We start from the raw sequence: 21,755 nt of genomic DNA, 5'->3' as shown, positions 1-21,755 counted from the left end.
TTTCAAGTCTACTTTTTTCTAAAGCACAATTGTTTTTAGCTAAGATATATGATTGGATAAATTGTATTTATTTTTTGTCAATACCAGGTCTTTTTCAAATAAAAAAAGGAAAAAAAAAAAAAGGAATTATCTCGAAATGCATTGGGTAGCATGTAAAGAGGAAGTGCCATGAGGAATATTGAACCCTCTAGTGCTGCTAAGAAACAGCCTTAAGAGGCACTTGTGAAAATATTGTTAAAAAATATGAATGAAAATGGAATGAAGGAGCATGAAAAATTATTGGATTAAATATGGGATACCATTGAAATAAAAATACAATAAAATGGTTGAAATTATGGATACATTATTGGTTGTGCTTTTTGTTGTGGGACCTGAAGATGCTCCTTTTTGTGACACAAGAGGGTTAACTTGCCAGGTCATCTTGACAGTTTAAAACTGCACACACAGGCGCAATATCTGCAGGCCTGAAATATGCTTGAAAGGTTAATGAAGTGTGGTTCACAATTAGTGGAACATGCCCACTAGTAGAATTTAATTAACAGGCCTAGGGCATATGCAGTGCACTTTACAAGGGAGTTATAAGTAAATTAAACATGCCAATTGTGTATTAATCATGTTTTACGTATAGAGCACATGCACTTTAGCACTCGTTAGTAGTGGTAAAGTGCCCAGAGTCCTAATGCCAGCAAAAATGAAGTCAGCAAAACAGGAGGACAGAAGACAAAAAGTCATGGGAAAGCATGCCAAGGATGCAGGATCTAACAGAAGGTTTAAGGGTGTTTTCTGATTACTAACTAACCAGATTTGGAGTGCAGTCCCTAGGGAAGGAGATTCAGTGATTGAGGTTTAGAACAGATATTGCTTACCCATCACTTCTGGTACACTTAGCAACCTGCGTAGCAGACCCAGTGAACATGACTGAAGAGAATTGGCTTCTCCTTGAGAAAAGAGGGCTTGCTACCATACATGAACAAATGAATAATGCATAACATTTTCAAGGGAAATCTTTGATGAACCGTAAACAAGTGGAGTCTCTTCCTGACCACCAACACGCGGTAAAGACCACAACTCATACTAAGTGCAAGGGAATGAACCCTTTAAGACGCAATATCGAAGTTTAAGATAGAGCATATTGTGTTAATCCAAGTTTAACTGGATACAGCTATAGTTAAAAAGGGCAGAGTATATGAGACGAAATATTTCCTTTATCATGTGGAAGTCATACAAACACACTGGTATGATAGGATTATTTGCTTAGTCACTGTCAGAATCTTATCACGAATGATAACTTATTTACTTTGTTTACTCACACAGGGCTAAACCCATCAATAGTGGTCACAAGATATACCTAACACCACATGAATTATTTCTCAGAAGTATATCTTTTTCCTCAGAATTTAAAATGGGAAATCTCTGGCTCATCCAAGATTGGATAGGAAATATTCTGAGAAGGACTGAAATTGATTGATGCAATGTTGGCAAAGCAGGAAAATGATCTGTTTATTGCCAATGTACTAGAAGTATCTAAAGACAAATGTACTAATAACAACATGCAGAGGCTGTAAGCACACAGTAAAGAGATTCAGAGGCAATACAGAGCCCTCTGGGAAGATACACATAATAGGAAAGAAAAGGGCGGGCAAATATTTGAACCTAGTCTGGCACAAAAGAATCAGTTGATGACTATCACATAAACCTCTCAAGTAGAGTGGCAGATTTGATTGTATTACGTACAACCCAGAGCATCAAAAAGACAAACACTGCTGCACTTGTGAAGTCAACTCTTATGCACAGGTCTTCAAGCAAAGCAGTCGAACCTGAATACACGTCCATGGTAGGCCTAAAGCCTAGATAATTAAATAGTTTTAAGACCTACGAATAGTAGAGAACCACAGATTATTCTTCATGCACCTATCAGGTCCAATAGGTTAGGTTGTCACTCTGTGGACTAATAATATTGAAAGTTGTTTGGAGAAAAGGTTAGCTACAGAGCAGATTCCAAGCCCCAGTGTGTACTTATTTCGCTGCTGTCAGGTCCAAGCTAGACAAAAGTGAAATCACTCTTGAGGAAAATGGTGACTGAAAGAAGTGTGGGATCAGATCTCACTCTGATTATGAGCTCAAACAAGTAGTGATCTATTCTGGTCAGCTGGCATATGCCTGGAACTTGTTGCATATCAGGTCTAGAAATAATGTGAACTAATTTGTGCACTTATTAGTGAAAAGTAGTAGTAGACACTTGTTAATACAGGTGCAAACCTTCTAAATGTGATATGAAATATGAAGTGGGGCAGAGGAAGAGTCTTCCACTCACAGGTTGCATCTTAATTTGCTGTTGTTGATTAACAGTAATGTCAGTCTGCATATGACTGCTGAAAGAAAACAAACATAGCACATAAAAGGAGAACAGGTAAGAGAGGTCCATTCACTTTGCACTTGTGAGTGATGGGTGTGAGGCCATGCGCATTGTACCATTCTTTGAATGGGGTATTTAGGTTAATGCAGGAAAATAGACCTCATCTTACTCATCTCGTATTTCTCATGGGCTAGTAAATACCTGGTCTGCTGCTAAAATCCCAGATCGCCTTTTGTTAACAGCAGGCCCGGAAGATTGACCACATCCTTCCCACTAAATGCCCCAATATTTGCATACCAGGTGTGCTGGTCCTCAGCACCTTGAATACCTTTTGATTGGTACCGGTTCTCATACTGTAAACCTGGACTTGACACAATGTGGAGCCGGAGTCATTATTCATACAGTTTTCTAAACGCAAAAAAGGGTAAATAATGCTATAAGTACATTGTATTCATGTACCATTTCTTGCAATATTCTCCATGTAGGCAAATATTCTAAAAAAATGTTAGTAGTTTTTTTATATTTACCTTTGCCTGTAGTGTCCCACTTTAATTTTCGATAGAATATTTAGAATATACTACGTTATTTAAAGAAACCAAGGGAACCAGACAAGTCTATTCGCAATAAACAAAATGTTTCAAATGTTCTACCTTTTGGTGCTCTCAATAGGTTTGCTTTTCCTGGTGCAAATTAAACATTTGTTGCTCGAAAATAATACTGCATCTTCAATAAAATTTTGATTTCCATAACCAACTCATGAATTTCCCAGGGCAGTTTATAAATAAATTATGAACGTCTGCAAAAAAGTTTTCAAAGTGTTTTGAAATAGGTCGAACACTGGGAATGAATAATACATTTGTCTGAGCATAGTTAATAATCTTAATTAATTATGCATGAAAGAAGATGTGTTTCATATTATGAAAGTACTAATTATATGCATTATTTCAGACATTGCAGACCATCACACATTTACTTGACCTTGATTCTAAGTTGGCAATCTAATTCAGAGCACTAGGGTCGGATAGAAAATTTGTGAGCCATCTCTCCTACACTCCATTAAAAAAAACTGTCCCTTTCTGAAGGACTTTGATCTAGCCCAGGTGTTTTTTTATCAAATGTAAACAAATTATGTTTTAAATGGTAGCTGTAATGATGTCTTCTGAACAAAAAAGTGATCTAGAAATGTTTTCCATGCATGTGAAATCTCTATGGGAGGTATTCAGAGACCGCCAGATGCGGAACATCGATAAACTTAGGCGGAGATCCTGCTGAACCTATTAGACAGTAGCGGGTCCTGGTGGGAGTGCTACCGGGCGGTGACGTGGAGTGGGAGAGGGACAGGGTGGAGGGTAGTAAACACCGGAATATGGATGAATGCAGGTAAGTTGACAATTAAATCAATAAAACAAATTTTGTTGTGCGTGATGCATCGCATTTGGCGATGCAGCGAGTGCAATGGAATTCTTCACCTAGCCTCTCCCACCTGAGGGGTGGAGTTGGCACAGGCTGGCATACCACCTTTCCTCACTTATGGTTTCCAGCCAGTCTTCCCGCCAGAGTGGAGTTCAGAACCGGTGGGGGCCAGTAGAGCGGGGGCTCTCCTCCCAGGGGTCCAGCAACATGTCTGCTGTGTGGCAGCCTAAGGCAGCCTCTCAGACAAGACGTGGATTGTAGGATAGGTTTCAGGGAGCAACTCCAAGATGCCCTCTGTAGTGCATTTTACATTAAATCCACACTGGCATCAGTGTTGGTTTAATGTGCTGAGAAGTTTGATATCAAACTTGTTAGTCTTCAGTGCAGCCATTATGGTGCTGTAGAGTTCGTAATGACAACCTCCCAGCACCATATACTCTTAATGGCATCACTGGACTTATAGTGCTCTGGAATGGACCTGGGTACTGTAGGGGCACATGGCTCATGCACCAGTGCCCACACCACTGGCATCGGGCACCCAGCTAGAGGGGTGGCTGATGTATGCCAGGGCTGTGGGTTTTGGGCATGGAGCACAGGGATCTGTGCCATGTCGACTCTTTGTTTAGTTCTACACCAGGACACTCAACCTGCAAAGGCAGTGTGTGTGTGTGTGTGTGTGAGGGTACAGGGCCCCTAAGGGTGGCACCATAAGTGCTGCAGCCCTTAGGGATCTTCTCTGGTCACAATGCCCTGGGTACCTAGGGTACCATTTACCAGGGGCTGACATGTCGCAAGAGATGCCAATTGGGTTTAGGCTTTAGTACAGTTTTTAGGGAAGGAACACAGGCCCTGGGTACCTTATTGGCAGGGACCCAGGGCACACCAAGGAAACGTGCATCAGGTATCAGGCAAAAAGTGGGGGGTTAATGCAACAGAAACCCACTTCCTTACACAGATTCCTTGTATTGCAAGGTTTTCCAACAAAGCAACTTCAGGTGAAAACCTTGAAAGATCTTCATCTTTGAATTTTGTTTTTAATGCAAATTTCCTCCTGCTTTGAAACAACCATTGGATGAAAGTGAAGTCCGCTGTCCGAGTGTTAAGGTGGAAATATTTCCAAATTAAATATGTGCAGTACATTGTGTCGGCTACTAGAGGACATCAGGTCCCACTACAGGCAAAATGTTCTCCACTCTGGCACTAACTGTTCTCTTTGGAGCTCAGGGAATGTGTTTGCGCCTTTGGATATTCCATGAGGAGAACAAATATATAGTTCTGCAAACCATTTCCAGGTTTTTGCAGAACTGTTAAGCACCAAAGAGACCAAGTTTTACACTGAAGGCCTAGTTCACAACTGTAAATTTACACTTTTATGTAAGTTTACGTTTGTTGTGATATTCACATACATGGAATTAATTCTAAGTTTATGAATGCAGACACTCCAGTCGGGCGGAGAACTTCGCACATTAAAAGACAGGCATATCTTATCTTTGTTTGTGCCGAGTTTTCCACCTGCAGTCGTAACCTTACTATTAACTCCTTGTTTGTGAATACTAAAACAAACTTAAACTTACACAAAAGCGTACGTTGACCTTTGTGAATCAGGCCCTGAGACGTCAAACTGCCATAATGGAAACACAGAAACAAAATGGCCATATACAAAGATACATTTATGTAGAAAACAAATACATTCAACTATAGGAGAATTGTTTCAAAGGGATCTATCCTGCCTAAATAGCTGCAATTGAAGTAGAATCAGATTAAAAGCTACTATAACAAAGAAGAAATTTACTACATATGGCCCTCATTACGATAGTGAAGCAGGCACGGATGTTACCAAACCTCCGGCTCCATCAGAAGTACAAAAACCGTGATAACTGTGAATCCTGAGTATTTAACTAGAAGAATGTGCCTCTGGGTCAAGTATGAAGAAACATATTCTGGGAAATAGCAGGTACATGAGCTGTCACATGTATGGCACTTGTGTACTTATCCTTTCCATAAACATGTTCATTATATCTTTTTTTTGCATGGAATGTGTAGTGTTAAAATGTGTAATTAGAGAAGGGAAGTCAGTTGGCACACCATCTGACTGTGAGGCCATGTTATTTCTTGGTATAGACATAGGGATTTTAGTGTCTTGTGAGTTAGGGATGATGAGACCCTTTTGGTTTGTAACAGACTCTGTAGAACAATGATGTAAGTGCATGGGTGTAGGTGATGGAATTCATGATGTAGAATGTTCAGTTAAGGGTTCCACACTGAGGAATAAAGACGTGTAATTCCAAGCTCCGTGTGTGGCATCATCATTTGCACATACAAGGTATTGGGAAGGGTGCTACAAATGGTGACAAGGTAGGGTATTTCGTAAATCCAGTGACCAGAAGAACAGAAAGTGCTCTCCCGGAGAGTGTGTTGTGGTCCAGCAAACTGCTTGTGTGTGCCTCATGTACCTCAGTCAAAGTGAAAATCGACAACTGGCTCATGTAGAGTCAAAGCCCCACTACAGCCTGTCCCAGACCTGTGAAAAAAGTGAAGACCTAAAAGAAAATTTGTTTGTAGCGGGCTAAAAGTTCGAGCATAAAGTTGGGACAAGAATTATTGTGCCACAATGTGAAACAGAGTTGTCATTCATATAGTATGGCAACGCTAAACGCAGCAACCACCAGGTACAGAGAAGTGCTGTACTAGCCGAGTGCAAGGAAACACTAAAAGTAGGGACATTTCTGACATCAACAAACACTAAAGGCAGTGACAACCAGGGTTAGAAAATGCATGGAGCGGCGACAGCCAGGTGCAAGAGAAAGCTGTGAATAGAAGCAGGTGAACGATTTTCAACAACAACTGCTTTCACAAACCATTGATCCATTGCTTTCTGAATCGCCAATAGGAGGAAGAGGAGGAGGATTTTACACCCCCCCTCCTATTTGCTATTTAGAAAAAGTTGCAAAAGCCCTTTTATGGGTTGCAAAGGCTTACAAAAATGATTTTGTACATTATGAAAAAATGTTTGTTGTTGCAAACACTGATATTTTGTGAATCGTGGGGTTGATGATCTTACAAGGACTCTGCATACTTTGTCTACAGAGTTTGCATACAAAACAGAGACTAGATATCAGGAAATTATAGATCCCAAATAAGGTGGACACTTAAGTGCACACAACATGTTGGTGTCTATTCTCAAAACTGCATTTTGTAGTATGTGAATTAGTACTAATCATTTACGGTGAACTACTATTGACTAATCTATTTGTGAATATCTCTACCACTCCTATCTATTCTTTATTGAGGTCTTCAGCACATGTCTGGGTTGCAGCCAATGACTGTTGCTGAAGTGATTTTGAGATCATTCATCAGATCGAATCATGGTCTAATACAATTTAGTTTCCTGCCATTCATGATGATATCACATGACATAGAGTCAGAATAGATCGAATATCATCATCAATAAGAAATAAATAGACATTTTTCTATATACTTTGTCTCTGCTATTATCTATGTACGCAATTTCTGTTTGTCCTTATTGCATAGTGTGATGTTAGAGTGAATGCGGATATGACTGTAATTTGTCTGTGGAATGTTTTATTATTCTTATTATTCATATTTATTGTCTTGCCTCAATACAAGCTATTTTTGTATTTGATTAATATATCCTTGTCCCTTCATGCGCCAGTTATGAATTATTGTTGCGCACTTAACTATGAGTTGCCCTAGGATTTTGCATTTTTGGTCTTCCCACACGTGTAGAGATCTCCAAACACATTAGTCTATGTTTTAATAGTAAATTTGGGTGGGATGGGGGAGTGGTGGGTAAATTGGAAATGCTCACACCTATATTGAAAGTGATTAGGAAGGGGTAAGGAGTGAATTAGATTGGGAAATGTAAATAAAAATAACAACCCACAAAAGCCAAGGTCCATATTCTCAAACTACACTTTTGAGGGTTCTACAAACAAAAAAAAGTCCCAAAATGATAGCAAAACATTCTGGTTCAGGCTTGGAGAAGGTCTAGCAGCACACATGGCCACCCTCAAATATGGCAATGCTCTGCCTTAGAAAGTATTGGAGACAGGGACTTGAAATAACAACACAAAAGAGCTAATGTAAGGTTAGTACAATTATTTTTACTTTTTAAATATATATTTTACAATAATATTAAAATGTGTAATATGTAATCAATATTTATATGACATTTAATAAGACAAAAACAATAATTTTTCATTTAAAATTATATTACACTTTTGTTAAACATTTTAAAATATATTAAATAAGAGTAAAAATATTAGGTGTAGGTGTAGGTATTATTGTACGTGGGATTTTTATTTTTTTAATTACATTACTCGTGCTGGCAACTCTGGCAGTAAACCTCATTAAAAATAAGTTACATTTATTTCTACCTTTCATCTGTGCTGAAAACCATAAATAGCTCAGCGAGATGACAATAAACTGTATTTCTGTCATGAGTACATTTACTACTAATGATATGAACTCATATTAGAAAACTTATTCCAAATAATTTACAAAGTCATAAAAATATGTTTTACTTCTAATTATTCATTATTTAGACATTTGGTTATTTATCTGGATAGATAGATAGATAGATAGATAGATAGATAGATAGATAGATAGATAGATAGATAGATAGATAGATAGATAGATAGATAGATAGATAGACAGACAGACAGACAGACAGACAGACAGACAGACAGACAGACAGACAGACAGACAGACAGACAGACAGACAGACAGACAGACAGACAGATAGATAGATAGATAGATAGATAGATAGATAGATAGATAGATAGATAGATAGATAGATAGATAGATAGATAGATAGATAGATAGATAGATTTTATTTATATTAGCAAGTTTTCTTCTCGGATTTAACTTGATGTGCATCTGCAAATTGTAACCGGTTGAAATTCAATGCAAATGCAATGTAATCTAATGCAATTGTTTTGAACCTCCACAAACTCTCAACTTTGTGGTCATTCTCACGCAATTCCAATCAACTTTCTACCTTACGTGAACATATAGATCTATATCAAAAGGTAGGTGTACGTGGTGTGGTTAGCATGGGGAAGGCTTAGTTGGTGTGTTGCAGAGGATTTTCCCACACTTATCATCTGAAATGTACATTTGCACACAACACAATATTTATATAGGATATAAATGATAAATCATAAAGAAAAACAAAGTTAAATATGCTGTCTGTTGGTGACTAGAAATCCTTGATGCATGGGAGGGTGGGATTTGTCCTCGAGGTGAGACTTGGACTAGTGAAGGGCTGCATCAGACCAGACAGCCCGTGAGAGATCTCTGAGGAGACCTAAGTCCCCAGAGCTCCCTCCCAGCCACAGTGTCCAGAAGTAAGGCAGGGTTCACCATGGTAAAATAGGCAACAATGTACATTATTATCATATTTTTCCTGGTCTAGCATGTGTTTTTAATATGGTTAATCATTCCTTTCTTACTTATACCCACCTGGCTGTCCGCGTATCCTTCACTTCAGTTTCTCGATCCAGCTTTCATCTACATTTTTCCCTTCATTTTAGTGTTTCGAACGTCTTCGATCTGTAACCTCTCCAGTGAGCCTCTCGTTATTTCTATCACTAAATTTCCATTGTCATTACTAATCTCATCATTCTCATGTCTGTCTTCCTTTTATCTGTTTTTCCTCTAGATACCAGATTCAGTCTTTTCATGTTGGCCTTCAGTAAATTCGTCTGCCTGTGATCTAGCATCTTCTCTTCCTTTCTGATCCACAATTTTTCACTACTACGGACCCATTCCTTAAGTCTCCTAGTGTTAACTTGCTTGTACCTTTTATACCTGCTAGGGATTTCCTTGCTGTTTGTTCTTTCCCAGTGATAAAATCAAGTCAAGGGTCCTGCGCAGGGGTTATCTGTAAAAAAGTATATATTGGTCCTTCACTGACGCTTATTATTTAAACATTTGGATTTATTTTAGTCGTTTTAACTTATAACCCGGATTTACCTTTATTTATTATTGTCTATTTGGCGGTAACCCACTGGTCGCGTCTGCTAGGAGACTTAAGGAATGGGTCCGTAGTAGTGCAAAATGCGGAGCTATAAATATCTCCTTATTTTTCAGAATAGCCCTGCCTTATAATATGCCTGTGCAGGACAACCAGAGAAATCCTTCCCAAGTATGAAATAAAAGGTAAAAACTGCCCCTAACATGTGTGTATTAAATTCAGACCCATGACAAGTTTCTTCTGCCAATATGTGGGTGGGTGACATTGAAATGTATAAGCACACATGGTAAGATTGGACAACTGTAGGTGCAATGATGGTTATAAATGATGAGACCTGGGCTTAACCTGATGAAGTCGCTAATGGTGGTTAGAAAAGTGGTTTTAACATAGCATAAGAGAAATGAAATTGAGAGGTTTTAAATAAGATGTACACTGCCCTGGATGCATAAAGATCGATTGTACTAGGGAGAGGTGTGTTTATTAAATGATAAAATCAGCAATATGTAAAAAAGATACTGATGGCCATATGTTTGTTCATAGGACCTCCTAAATTTAAGGCAACCATCCAGTGCCGCTGACAAAGAGAGACGAAATACAACAGTCTTGATAAAGATGGCAAGAATGTGAAATAGCCATCGAAACGCGTCGACGCAAAAACGAATTGCACAACTGAGTAACCGTGTCAATTTTGTAAAGTACAATAAGTATATGTACCCAAGATTGCCAGCCTGAGATTTATATACTCGGTGTGCCATAGCTGGAATGACAAAACTGTATTGTCTCTATGTGTCTCTCTCTGTTGTGCTGTAGTAGAATTTGATTAATTTATCTTGTATTGTCCATTGAATTCGTCGTTTATTTCCCTAATTAAATTGTGTTGAGTTTGATCATATATTGTTGGAAGAAAAGGTTTTCTGCTTTCTTCCCCCGGTTTTTATCATTTGTAATATGGTACCACCATATTTTTTAAACTTGTGATTCTTTATGTTTTTAAGAATAATAAAATTATATCAGCCTTTTTACATACGTATTGGTTTGTTTTATAGTGTTTAAATGTTAAAATGTTCAAAACTAACATGTGGGCTTAACAAATAAACTGTGCCAAGGGAAACACTCTATTCCACTTTGAACAAGTACCCTAGTCCCCTGGTTTTAAGGGGTCTCTCTCTTTCAAATTAAATACTCTGTATTTTACTCAACAATACCTGTGAACAGGACTAGTCAGCCCTTTCGGGGGGACAGGGGGTCTGGAGATAAAAAACTGGCCTGCTGGCAGTTGAACAAGAACGAGTGCAATCGGGGCGCAGCATGTAAGTTCAAACATTGTTGTTCCTTCGGTGGTGTCCCGGCACACCCAGAAATTAGATGCTACAAGAAATTGGGGAGGCCAAAAGAGCAGCCTGCCCACACCCAATCCCAAGCCAAAGGACGTCCCTCTCAAGCACGCTAGGTCCTTACCAATGCCCATCCGGCTTCACGTCCTGACACAACTCCTTAGTAAGTATGACAAACTACAGGAGGCTCAGTTTTTGCATAATGGCTTTTGTTTTGGCTTTCGCATTCCATCTTCCGCTACCCCGCCCAAAGTTCCACCGCGCAACCAAAGATCAGTGATTCAAAACTCGGAAGTGACTAGGCAAAAAATCTGGATGGAAGTTTCGTTGGGGAGGGTAGTGGGACCCTTCCAACATTTGCAGAGGCCTGACCTCGTGTGCTCGCTATTGGGTTTGGTAGCTAAAAAAGAAAAAGGGAAATTCTGTTTGATCCACAACTTGTCGAGCCCACCAGGCTTGTCAGTCAATGACAAACTTGACCCGGAGCTGTGCACGGTGCGGTATACCACCTTTGACATGGCAATACGGAAGTTGCAGGTGCTAGGGGAAGGTTCGTTGATGGCTAAATCAGACATTTAGGCAGCCTTCCGCCTCCTGCCAGTACACCCTGACGACACCAAGTTCCTGGGGTTCACCTTTAGTATTTCATCGACCTCTGCATGCCGATGGGGTGCTCCATTGCGTGCGCTGTGTTTGAAACTTTCAGCAGGTTTTTGGAATGGGCGGTGCAGCAATTCCTAACGTCCGTGACATCTTGCGAAGTGGTGCATTACTTGAATGATTTCTTGTTCCTGGGACCACAGGGCTACCTCGCTTGCAGGAAGGCCCTGCTGGGCTTCCAGCACCTGGCAAAAGCGATGGGCGTGCCTTTGGCCGTGGGGAAAACAGAGGGGCCTAAGTTAACCTTCCTAGGGATTGAAATAGACACCAGGGAGGGGGTCTGCAGGCTGCCCCAGGAGAAGGTAGAAGCTTTCAAGTCAGCCATTGAGTCTTGTTTGTTGGCACAGAAGGTGACGTTGCACCAATTGCAGGTTCTAGTGGGGCAGCTGAACTTTACGCTTCGAGTCATACCTATGGGCAGGGCCTTTTCTAGGAGTATAGCGAGGGCAATGTCTGGTTTGCGCGCTAGGCACCATCACACCAGGCTCTCGGTGGACGTAAGGATGGAGTTGGCTATCTGGAAGAATTCAACGGGACGGTGGTCTGGCAACAGCCGAGTCTTCCCAATGCCGATTGGGAACTGTACACAGATGCAGCGGGCAACGTGGGCTTTGGGGCTGTCTTAGGTCCCAGGTGGTGTATGCAGCATTGGCGGTGTCAGGGCTTACCCACAATGTTACCTTCTTAGAATTGTTCCCGATCATTGTGGCATTGCATTTGTGGGGGGAAATTCTGGCAAACAGACATATTGTGTTTTGGTCAGATAGCATGTCTGTAGTAATGGCGATTAACAATCAGAGAGCGAAATGCACCTGGGTCCTGCGCCTGTTGAAGGAATTGGTTTTGCAATGCCTGCAGCGCAATGTACACTTCACTGCCAGATATGTACCGGGGGTGGACAACACAGTCGCTGACGCCTTGTCCCGTTTTAAGTTGGCAGAGTTTCGCTCCCGATGGCCGCAGGCGGACAGACAGATGACGAACTTCCTGGAGGAATTTTGGAAGATTGGTGCCCCACAGCCCCTGAGTTGATAACGGCGTCCTTGGCCCCCAAGACTAAGAGTATGTATGAGAGGTCTTGGCAAGCATACCTGAATACCTTAAGGAGGGCAGGGGCAGTAGAGAGGTTTTCACCACAAAGTGTCTTGGAGTTCATAGTGCAGCAAGAAAGCGAGTGGAAGATCACCAGCAATGGTGAGGAGACAACTGTCGGCAATATCGCTCTATGGGGATTTAGGGGGGGGCGGCAGACCCCACAAAAGACCCAAGGGTGAGAAGAGCTATGAGGGGCTGGGAGCGATTAGCACCAGGAGTAAAGGACAGTAGGAGACCCATAGATGCGAGCAGGTTAACAAGTATCTTGGAAATTCTGCCCAGAATTTGCTTCACGCCTTACGAGACGCAGTTACTTAGATTGGCATACTCATTAGCGTTTTTTGGGGCTTTCAGGGTTTCTGAATTGTTACCAGCGTCAAAATCAGAAAAGGAAGGGGCATACGCTGTGAAGACGTAATCCTGACCAGGGAGTCCCTTCAGGTCAGGGTGCGGAGATCTAAAACGGACCCATTGGGTAAAGGAACCTGGGTTCAGTAAAGGGGCAACGGTGCGGGCAATTTGTTGCCCGGTGAGCTTGGCCAATAATTTTCTCCACATTAGACCGAAGGGAGGTGACAACAGGGTACTATTGCACGCTGACGGCATTCCTCTCACTAGATTTCAGTTCACTAGGATATGTAAGCATGCTCTGGAAGGCCTAGGGGTGGTCACCACGCACTTCACATCTCATCTATTCCGCATCAGAGCAGACACGACGGCGGCTGCCCTAGGCCTTCCTGTGGAAACCATTAACCCCTTCACTGCGGGGGTTATTCCCCCGCTGTGCTGGGGGGAGGGGGCACGCACAGCGCCCCCATGCTCATGACGATCTCAGCTGAGCTCAACACAGGTGCATTGGCTCCCGTGGCACGCTCAGCTTTTCGCATCCGAGCATTCCACGGGCCATGACGAGCTGAGCTCGTCATGAGCACCGTGGCTCATGACGAGCTCAGCTCGTCATGAGCGTCGAAGGAGTTAAGAAGGTGGGTTGTTGGAAGTCAACGTGTTTCAAGCATAATGTGCGCCCCCAGTTAGCATGAGTACTCAGCCAGATTTCTTCACTTGTCCTGTATCACGCTGATTGTTTCCATTTTCACATTTTATTTAGGTCCAACGTTACAGAGGGCCCAGATATGCTGGTGTGGCCACTCCTTTATCCGCAAAGCAGGGTACATCTTCAAGAATTCGCGCAAGGAAAGAGTACAGAATGCAAAGGGGATTGACCATCCTGGCTAGGGGTAGGCAGACAACGACTAGTGGAGGTGCCTAATGTATCTGAGGGGCGCCAGGGCCAGGGGCATGCCGATTCCCGATTTCTTGGTGATCCATTCAGGTGACAATGATATGATCCCAGCGGGAAGGAGGGGTGCAATTTTTCAGTCTTGTCTGTGGTCAAGAACATGTTGCCCAACACGAAAATACTATGGTCTGAGATGATACCACGTCAAGTATGGGCGAAGGGAGCGCCCCCGAAGGCAGTTAATAAGGCAGTAAGGATACCGAATCAGTCAGTGGCGGAAATTTTAAAGAAATCCAGCATTTGTACCATTAGGCACAAGTTAATACAAACATCAAGGGTGGAGCTGTATGCGGCGGATGGGGTATACTTGTCTGGTGCAGGTTGAGAGTTGTTTATACAGACTGTATTGGGAGCATTTACCGAAGAGATAGAATGCGCGGGGGGAGGTCGAGTCCGCCAGTGAGCTCCTCGCCCTGTGGCGGGGTCCTGGGCAAGAGAAATGACAGGCACTCCATTTGTCGGTGGCTGTTAGGCCCCAGAACAGAGCTTGAAGTCTATCAGGTCTCCGGGCTGGCGGGAGAGGGGGCTGACCTGCTGGTGGCTCTGGACTCTCTGGCTCTACCTATGAGAAGGGGAATGGGAGAGGGATGTGTAGTGCACTTTGTATGCCATCTATGACGGGCGCCATCCCACCTAGGGGGCGTGGCGTCATTAGTGGCAGCAAAGGGCCGAGCTAGGGAAGAATCCCTTTTGGGTCAAGCGACCCGGAAGAGGAAGGTGAGGGGTTAAAGGCCGGGAAGGCCGGAAGCACTGATACCGGACACGCATTACGTGGGAGACCCGGATGTAGTTAGTGGCGCGAGAGATTAAAAGTCGGAGGGGCAATAACAACGCCCTCTTTGTCCACTCTCTTGCAACCAGGTCGGAGGTCGCATGAAGAGTTACCCACCCTGCCATCCCTGTAGGCAGAGCTCAGTTTGGCGGGGTCCTAGGCAAGAGAAATGACAGGGACTCCGTTTGTCGGTGGCTGCTAGGCCCCAGAACAGGGCTTGAAGTCTATTGGGGCTCTGGGCTGGCGGGAGAGGGGGCTAACCTGCTGGTGGCTCTGGACTCTCTGGCTCTACCCAGGTAAGCCGGTGCTTGTCACAAGCAGTGGCAAATTATCTTCCTGCGGCTCTGTTGGCCCGTGGGCGGTCAGCATAAGGAGAGCAGGGTATATTGTTTGTGGCCTGCTGGCACAGCCTGAATATAAAGCAAGAGGACCTGTGGAGAGGCCTTTGTAAATACAATGGAAATGTATAACCTGGATATTTCTCTGCGTGTTGTGGTTTTTTAAATAAAGCAAAAATAAAGGATGGTCACAGATTAATGGAAGAGAGGCCAATGGTGTAATTGGCCGTATCTGTAAGTAATATACACTGTGAAGACCAGAAATTGACTCAGTTGTTTCCATGAGAAGGGGAATGGGAGAGGGATGTGTAGTGCACTTTGTATGCCATCTATGCTTTAGTGTCCTTGGGTGTGCAACCTAGGCTGAGACAATCCTCGCCCCCTAGTAGACTACCCCCTTTAGCGCTTTGACGCCCTGGGGCATTTGTTTGCACGTCATACGTTGTTCAATCAAAGCCGACAATCCTTGAGTGCTTCCACTACACGCTTGGCTGCTGGTGTACATGTTGCGTGTGTCTTGTTTTTTTGGGAAATCTGAGGCGATTATTGAATTGACTCCGACATACTCATAATGAGTATAAACTTGCTTGTATACTTTCACGTGCATCTGATGTGTTTAAACTGTTTACATTTCATGTTGTACTCACTTGGCCTCTAGTGCTAAGGCGAACACTCCAGCTGCTTCCGGTGCCGCTGCAGATGTCCCGGAGTGACGTAGGGTACAGTTGCCATATAAATCCGTCGTGGCCTGTAATGAAGTAGAGCAAATCAATGGCGGATTCCATTTCTGCACATGCCAACACTTGCATTAGAAGGTGGGCAGGACATAAGGGTTGAGACGGACACTTCCATTTAAAATGTAATCTACTGACAAGTGAATACCCTGACCTGAATAATAGTAATCCGTCAATAAATGGATTAAAGTGACAACTTTCCCCAGTTCATTAAGTATACTGTGTCTAGCATTAGACTTTTCTGTGATACCCTGGTGCAATGTGGGGCTTGTTTTCCCTCTGTTTAACTAATTAGACTAACATACCTGAATTCCATGATTGAGAAGTTCAGGACTGGAGGCAATCGGAATAAGTTAGAGATTGGCAGATCAGATATTCTGTCATGAACATGACAGATATTCCATCGGCCCTACAGCAAGCCCTGTGTAGCCTATGGCACATATAATTCAGTTGACGAGATATCTGTCATGTTTGTCTCATCTGCAAGCTCTAACTACGGCCTAGCAAGAAGTGATGCAATCATTCTAGAAATGATGCCTGTGCTGGTCTGTAAAATAATCCATTGTACATTTGTTACAGTGTTTTTACATTTGCCATCACAGATGTGTGATTTTTACGATTGGGTAGAACTCGGGGAGTTTCACTCTTTGGAATTTTCCAAAGTAAGCGAACATTTATTAGAGTGCGCTTTGGTCTATGGCCAGGTTTGTGTCATCTGCCACCGTGGACGTTAACTGAGAGCAATACGTTATGTAGGTTGTGTAAAGGGGGACAAGAAGATATGTTGCATCTTTTATGTTTGTGTCCTACAATAGAAGCAGAACGGAAAGTAATCCTCAGGCGGTTATTCAATACTCGAGGTGTAAGAACTTGTAGACAAGCACTAATGGCGTGCCTAAATTCGACCGATCTATTAATGAATTCCGCTTTTGTAAAATTTTTATCTGTGATTGCAAAAGGCCTTAAGGCAAATTTTATTTAGAGTTCCGCTTTTTAGAAGATTAGTAAAATTAATTGCTTGATGTTCCTAAACTTTTATTGTTGAAGATATTTTAAAGTGTACTTTTTTGTAAGATTTTAATTAATCAAACAAATAAACTTGAACTGAACTCTTTGAAATTCCGCTGAGTTATAAAAAATCTCTGCAAGATTCCATGGAGTTCCACACGCAGGTTGGATTTGGCATGTTGAGCTGCTTGCGCTGAATTCTATCGCCGAGAGCTTCTTACATTCTGTAAATTCAGCACAAATGGCATCACGCAGTGGACCAGAGGGCACTGCTTCTTTCTGTCACCCGAGTAGATTTTCTACTTGAGTGACATCTTTCTCTGCCCGGGAGGCAATCTAGTGCCCAAAAGTGGCAATAGGGGATGCAAATTCTCGCTCACGCTTACCAACTCAACATTGGAGAGCTGCGTGCAAGAAGAAAAGCCAGTTTTGTGTGGCTGAGTTTTGTCAGAACTCTGCGTTTCAAATGGAATGTGGAGTGGGCAAAACTCTGTGAACTCCGCCGGCGGAGAGGAATTTAGGCTCACCCCTAGTGTACAAGTGTAATTTATGAATGTCTGCCCTCATGCAGTACGCTTTCTAATAAAATTGCAATTTACCATATTGTGAAAATACAGTGTATCTGAATTCTTTGCACCAAATGTTGCATGTGTACAGCATGTCATGCTTTCATCTTGGAGCATTCCATGATTTCAGTCTTAGGCAGAGGAGCAACAGTGTAGTGCGGTGATACGTAATCTTTTGGCTTCTGTGGACACCCACTTAATCGTTGCTGGAATTCAGGTAGCCTGACTAAATCATTATTTGAACCCAGTGATCCCACTTATTCATTATAAAAGCTGGGGACCGCAATTTCGATGATTTAAACCACAAAACCATACACAAAAATACAGAAACAACCAATCATCAAACAAATGTCCAAATTATGACATTTTACATTTAATTCACAAACAAAAATAATAATTATAGTTTTCTTTGTAGGGCAAAGCTTCAGGCTTTTCTAAATTCAATTGAGTCCGCCTATTTTCCATACTAGATTCTGCTTGATGCATTGCACTGCTCCTACAAACCAAACTGAGGACATCAACTTAATTTTTAGGCTATAATTTCAAATTCCAACACATGGGCAATAAAATGTAAATTTGTTTGTTATAAGGGCCCCCAAAATATGACTAGCCCGGGGGCTCCACAATCCTTCACATGACACTGTCTTCCCCACTTGGTTACTGATCTCTATTGTTCAAAACAATGTACTCATCTTCATTGTAGAAAAGGTGGAAAATTATGTAGTGATGCTGGTTAGACTTCACTATGCTGTACTCGCACACTACCCTAAAGATGGTCCCTGGATTCACAATAATAAATCCTTAATTCTCTCCTGGTAGAATGTTAAAGAGCAGTCAGACTTTACTGGAGGAACAGGTGTTAAGCATTTCAGAGTACCAAAATGGACGCTAAGTAATTGACATGACTCGAAAGAAATCCGACACCTATTCATAAAAATAAAGCAGATTTTTATATAAATTTCAAACACCAAAATGAAGTCAATTGGATACATATAACCGGAGTTATGGATTTTAGAAGCAAACTGAAATCAGTGCAAAACATTACTGCAAAATTGTTGTATTGCGTTCAATTGGAAAAATCAGTAGTGACAATCAGTCACTTGCAGATCGAGTTGCATGAAATCCAAAGAAGGTTTAGAAGATACAGAACTTAGAACCAAGCCACGACAGTTAGTTTAATTTTAACTGACTCAAGAAGTCCAGGTACAGAGTTTCCCTGACTGTACTTGGAGTTGAAGCAGGAGCCGGGGTAGCTGGTGAGAAAAAAAGGGTGCAAAAAGTCAATAATGAAGCCACTGCTGGTGTCGGATGAAGGTGTTGTGCAGATCCCTTGAGTTGCAGCGTCTAGTAAAGTTGGTGGTTGCTGGACTGGCCCCGAACAAGCCTTTGCAGTAGTAAGCTCAGCAGAAAGTTATTTTGACATCCAGAGGAAAACAGTAGCCAACAGAAACTTGTTGGAGGTTAGGAATACATTTTCCACAATTCACTGGAGCATCTACTTTTGGGTGATACCTCGAAGGGCTTGATGGGCAGAGATTCTTTGATTCCGGTATATTGTTTTCACCTGCAGTGTGGAGAAGACTAGTATCTCTAGTCTAGGAGAGTCTGGAGTAGCCTCTGTGTTGCCATTTTTAGAAATAGCCGACACCTTTCTTAGCTGTACAGACCAGGTAGTCCACCCTAGATGTGTGACTAACCTTCTGGGAGTGTACACCTCTTAACTACATAATTTTCCCACCTGCCCTGGAGCAAATGTGCCTGGGTGTAGAGGTTATCACAGAAATTCCCCAAATGTAAATTTCAGACCCCTTCTCACTCTGCATCTAATCCGCCTCTTTCGTAAATTGTTATCATAGTTGGCGACAGCCAAATTTGCCTTGTATTTACCTGGCCAGTGCTTCTACGCATTCCTAGGCTATGCCCACCTTTTTTTATCAAGACAGAATTTACATGGAAGCTTAGCACCTTTACATGCATACCACATATCTTTTCACTTTATGTATTTTTGACTTTATATTGCTCACATAGCCCATGTCAAAATCTTTTCTCACTCTTCACCTATGTTTTTATAGCGATCAGCCATAAACATTAAAAAGGATGGGCCCTCATTTCAGAGTCAGAAATGAATTAAGGGAATCCTGTTCAAAGGAAGTACGTCATGGGAATACTGAAAGTACTTCCTTAAGCAAACTTCAAAAATTACAACTAAAAATACTCTCGCCCAAAAACATATGCTTGCACATTACAGGTGTGCTCTCCAATTATCACGCACGCTGAAGATGTATCTTTTGATAAATGAGAGAATACAGCAGAGAATGTATGTCGGAGATGAGTAAGGAAGCACCCATCACCAGCTCCAAGGCAGACCGCATAATAGTGAGAACAATTGCAAGCTATACAAATAAACCAAAGTGTTCTCCAGATAATTGCACGATTTGATACCTTTTGAATTTCAAATGAAAGGAGCCATAAAACCTCAGGCTGATTTGCTGTATTAAATATTAATATCCCATATCGTGAGCTGACAGCACATGCATCACTGGATATTGTGCACCTGAAAAATTCATTGCATCAAAGGGACATCTGCTCTCTCCAAAGGCAGCATGCGACTCAATAAGGGGAGAGGAGCTGTGTGCTCGAGGGTGGGGGAGGGGCGGTCAGAGAGATAGAGCGACAGAAGGGCAGAGAGAACAGTAACTTTGGCACTTACCACCCCAGCCTCGGGATTTCTCTTCCTGCCGTTGCTGAACGTGGAGGCCAAGGTGGAGGAGCAGCTTTCGTCATAGAGGGCGGTCCGTCCATCATTAATGGCAGAGTTGATGGAAATGGTCCACATGCTGGAGGCGTAGCCATCACAGTTGCAGTCATCGTAGCTGCCTCCATCACCAGAGGCCCAGACATATATGCTTCCCTTGCCACCACGGCCCTGCGGGATGAGGAGGGTATTAGTCATGTATGTGACACACTTAAGAGAGAATCAGCTGTTATTTGTCCCATAGCGTCAGGAAGAGCATGATATTATCGCCAAGAACTGCGTAAAATCTAACGATGTTTATTTACAGGTCCTAGTATACGTTTTTTAATGACAGGCTATTTTCAATTTAATTACCTTAGGATACCAACGATTTATTGGAGTTGTAAATCGATATGACAAAATGTAGATATTAAAAATACAAAAAAGAAACACAAAATAAACAGGATTAATGGATATAGTCGTTGCTTAATTTCAGCCAGCACTTATTTCCCTCATCAGATATTGACAGCGAGCAGGAGCAGGAAACACACAGAAACGAATGAAGGAGGAAGAAAATGGTGGAAGACGGACACAAAGTGAGAATGAGATAGAGATAAAGGAGCAGCAATTTCTAGTAGCAGTGGGCTAGCAAAACTTGAGGGGGCTCCCCTGTAAAGTATATCGAGCCCTCCCCCCCACCCCCGACCCCTATCAGAACATATAGAAATCAAGATGCAACATTCAACATAGGAGTTATCAATAGGCCCGTGTGCAATGCCGGATGGGGCCCGCTGGAGCTCGGGCCCCCGCACCGCAAGGGCCCCGGGGGCTATTGTTATGCCACTGTCTGGTAGTGAATTAAAGAGGCATGAGGTAAATGCAACACTTCCCAGCCTTGGTATTTGGTGAACCGATTTTTAATAGCGCTGCTGGCTCAGAGCTTTGGGCACTCACTCATACAATGGAAGCACTGGATAGTAAATAAAAAGGGTAAAGGAAATAAGGCTTAGAGAATAGGTAAGCACAGAGGACTCTCCTGTTAAATACATAAATATTTGCACACAAGATTTAAAAGGGGCGAGTTGATGTGGTATTCCCTTATTTTCAGAAATGAAAGTAATTTATACACATGTATGCAAATGATGTGTACAATTGAAGCAGGAAAAAATAAATGCTTGATGATGACTCAACACTGTCATCTAAGGCTAAAACAAACACATTCGAATGAAGACTGTTTAAGTAATCGGATATCATTGATAAAACAATTGAAAAATAGAGAACAATATCAATTACCCTGAGATTACTCTGCAAACATTAATCTTGATGTAATTTATGATTCCAGTATAAACATATGCACATAGTGTGGCACTTACCTGCACTGCCATACCCACACGTTTTTTTTGTCCACAACATATAAATAGAATAAAAAGCCATTATGTCTAACGTT

The 21,755-nt window shown here is 42.1% G+C and overlaps 1 protein-coding gene across 1 annotated transcript in view; it reads right to left on the bottom strand.

Moving 5' to 3' along the window:
* The window catches only part of PCSK2 (proprotein convertase subtilisin/kexin type 2), an 850,498-nt gene that overhangs the window by 130,862 nt on the left and 697,881 nt on the right, over nucleotides 1-21,755 (bottom strand). Inside the window, exons 9-10 of the mRNA XM_078649584.1 lie at nucleotides 20,285-20,500; nucleotides 15,914-16,014 (exon numbers count right to left, since the gene is read on the bottom strand). Of these exons, the coding sequence (XP_078505710.1) occupies nucleotides 15,914-16,014; nucleotides 20,285-20,500 (317 nt within the window). The remainder of the gene's footprint in view (nucleotides 1-15,913; nucleotides 16,015-20,284; nucleotides 20,501-21,755) is intronic.

The sequence above is a fragment of the Lissotriton helveticus genome, chromosome 6, assembly GCF_964261635.1.
Source record: "Lissotriton helveticus chromosome 6, aLisHel1.1, whole genome shotgun sequence".
Lineage (NCBI taxonomy): Eukaryota > Metazoa > Chordata > Amphibia > Caudata > Salamandridae > Lissotriton > Lissotriton helveticus.
The sequence above is the reverse complement of the archived record's forward strand: the minus strand, read 5'-3'. Positions and strand labels throughout refer to the sequence as shown.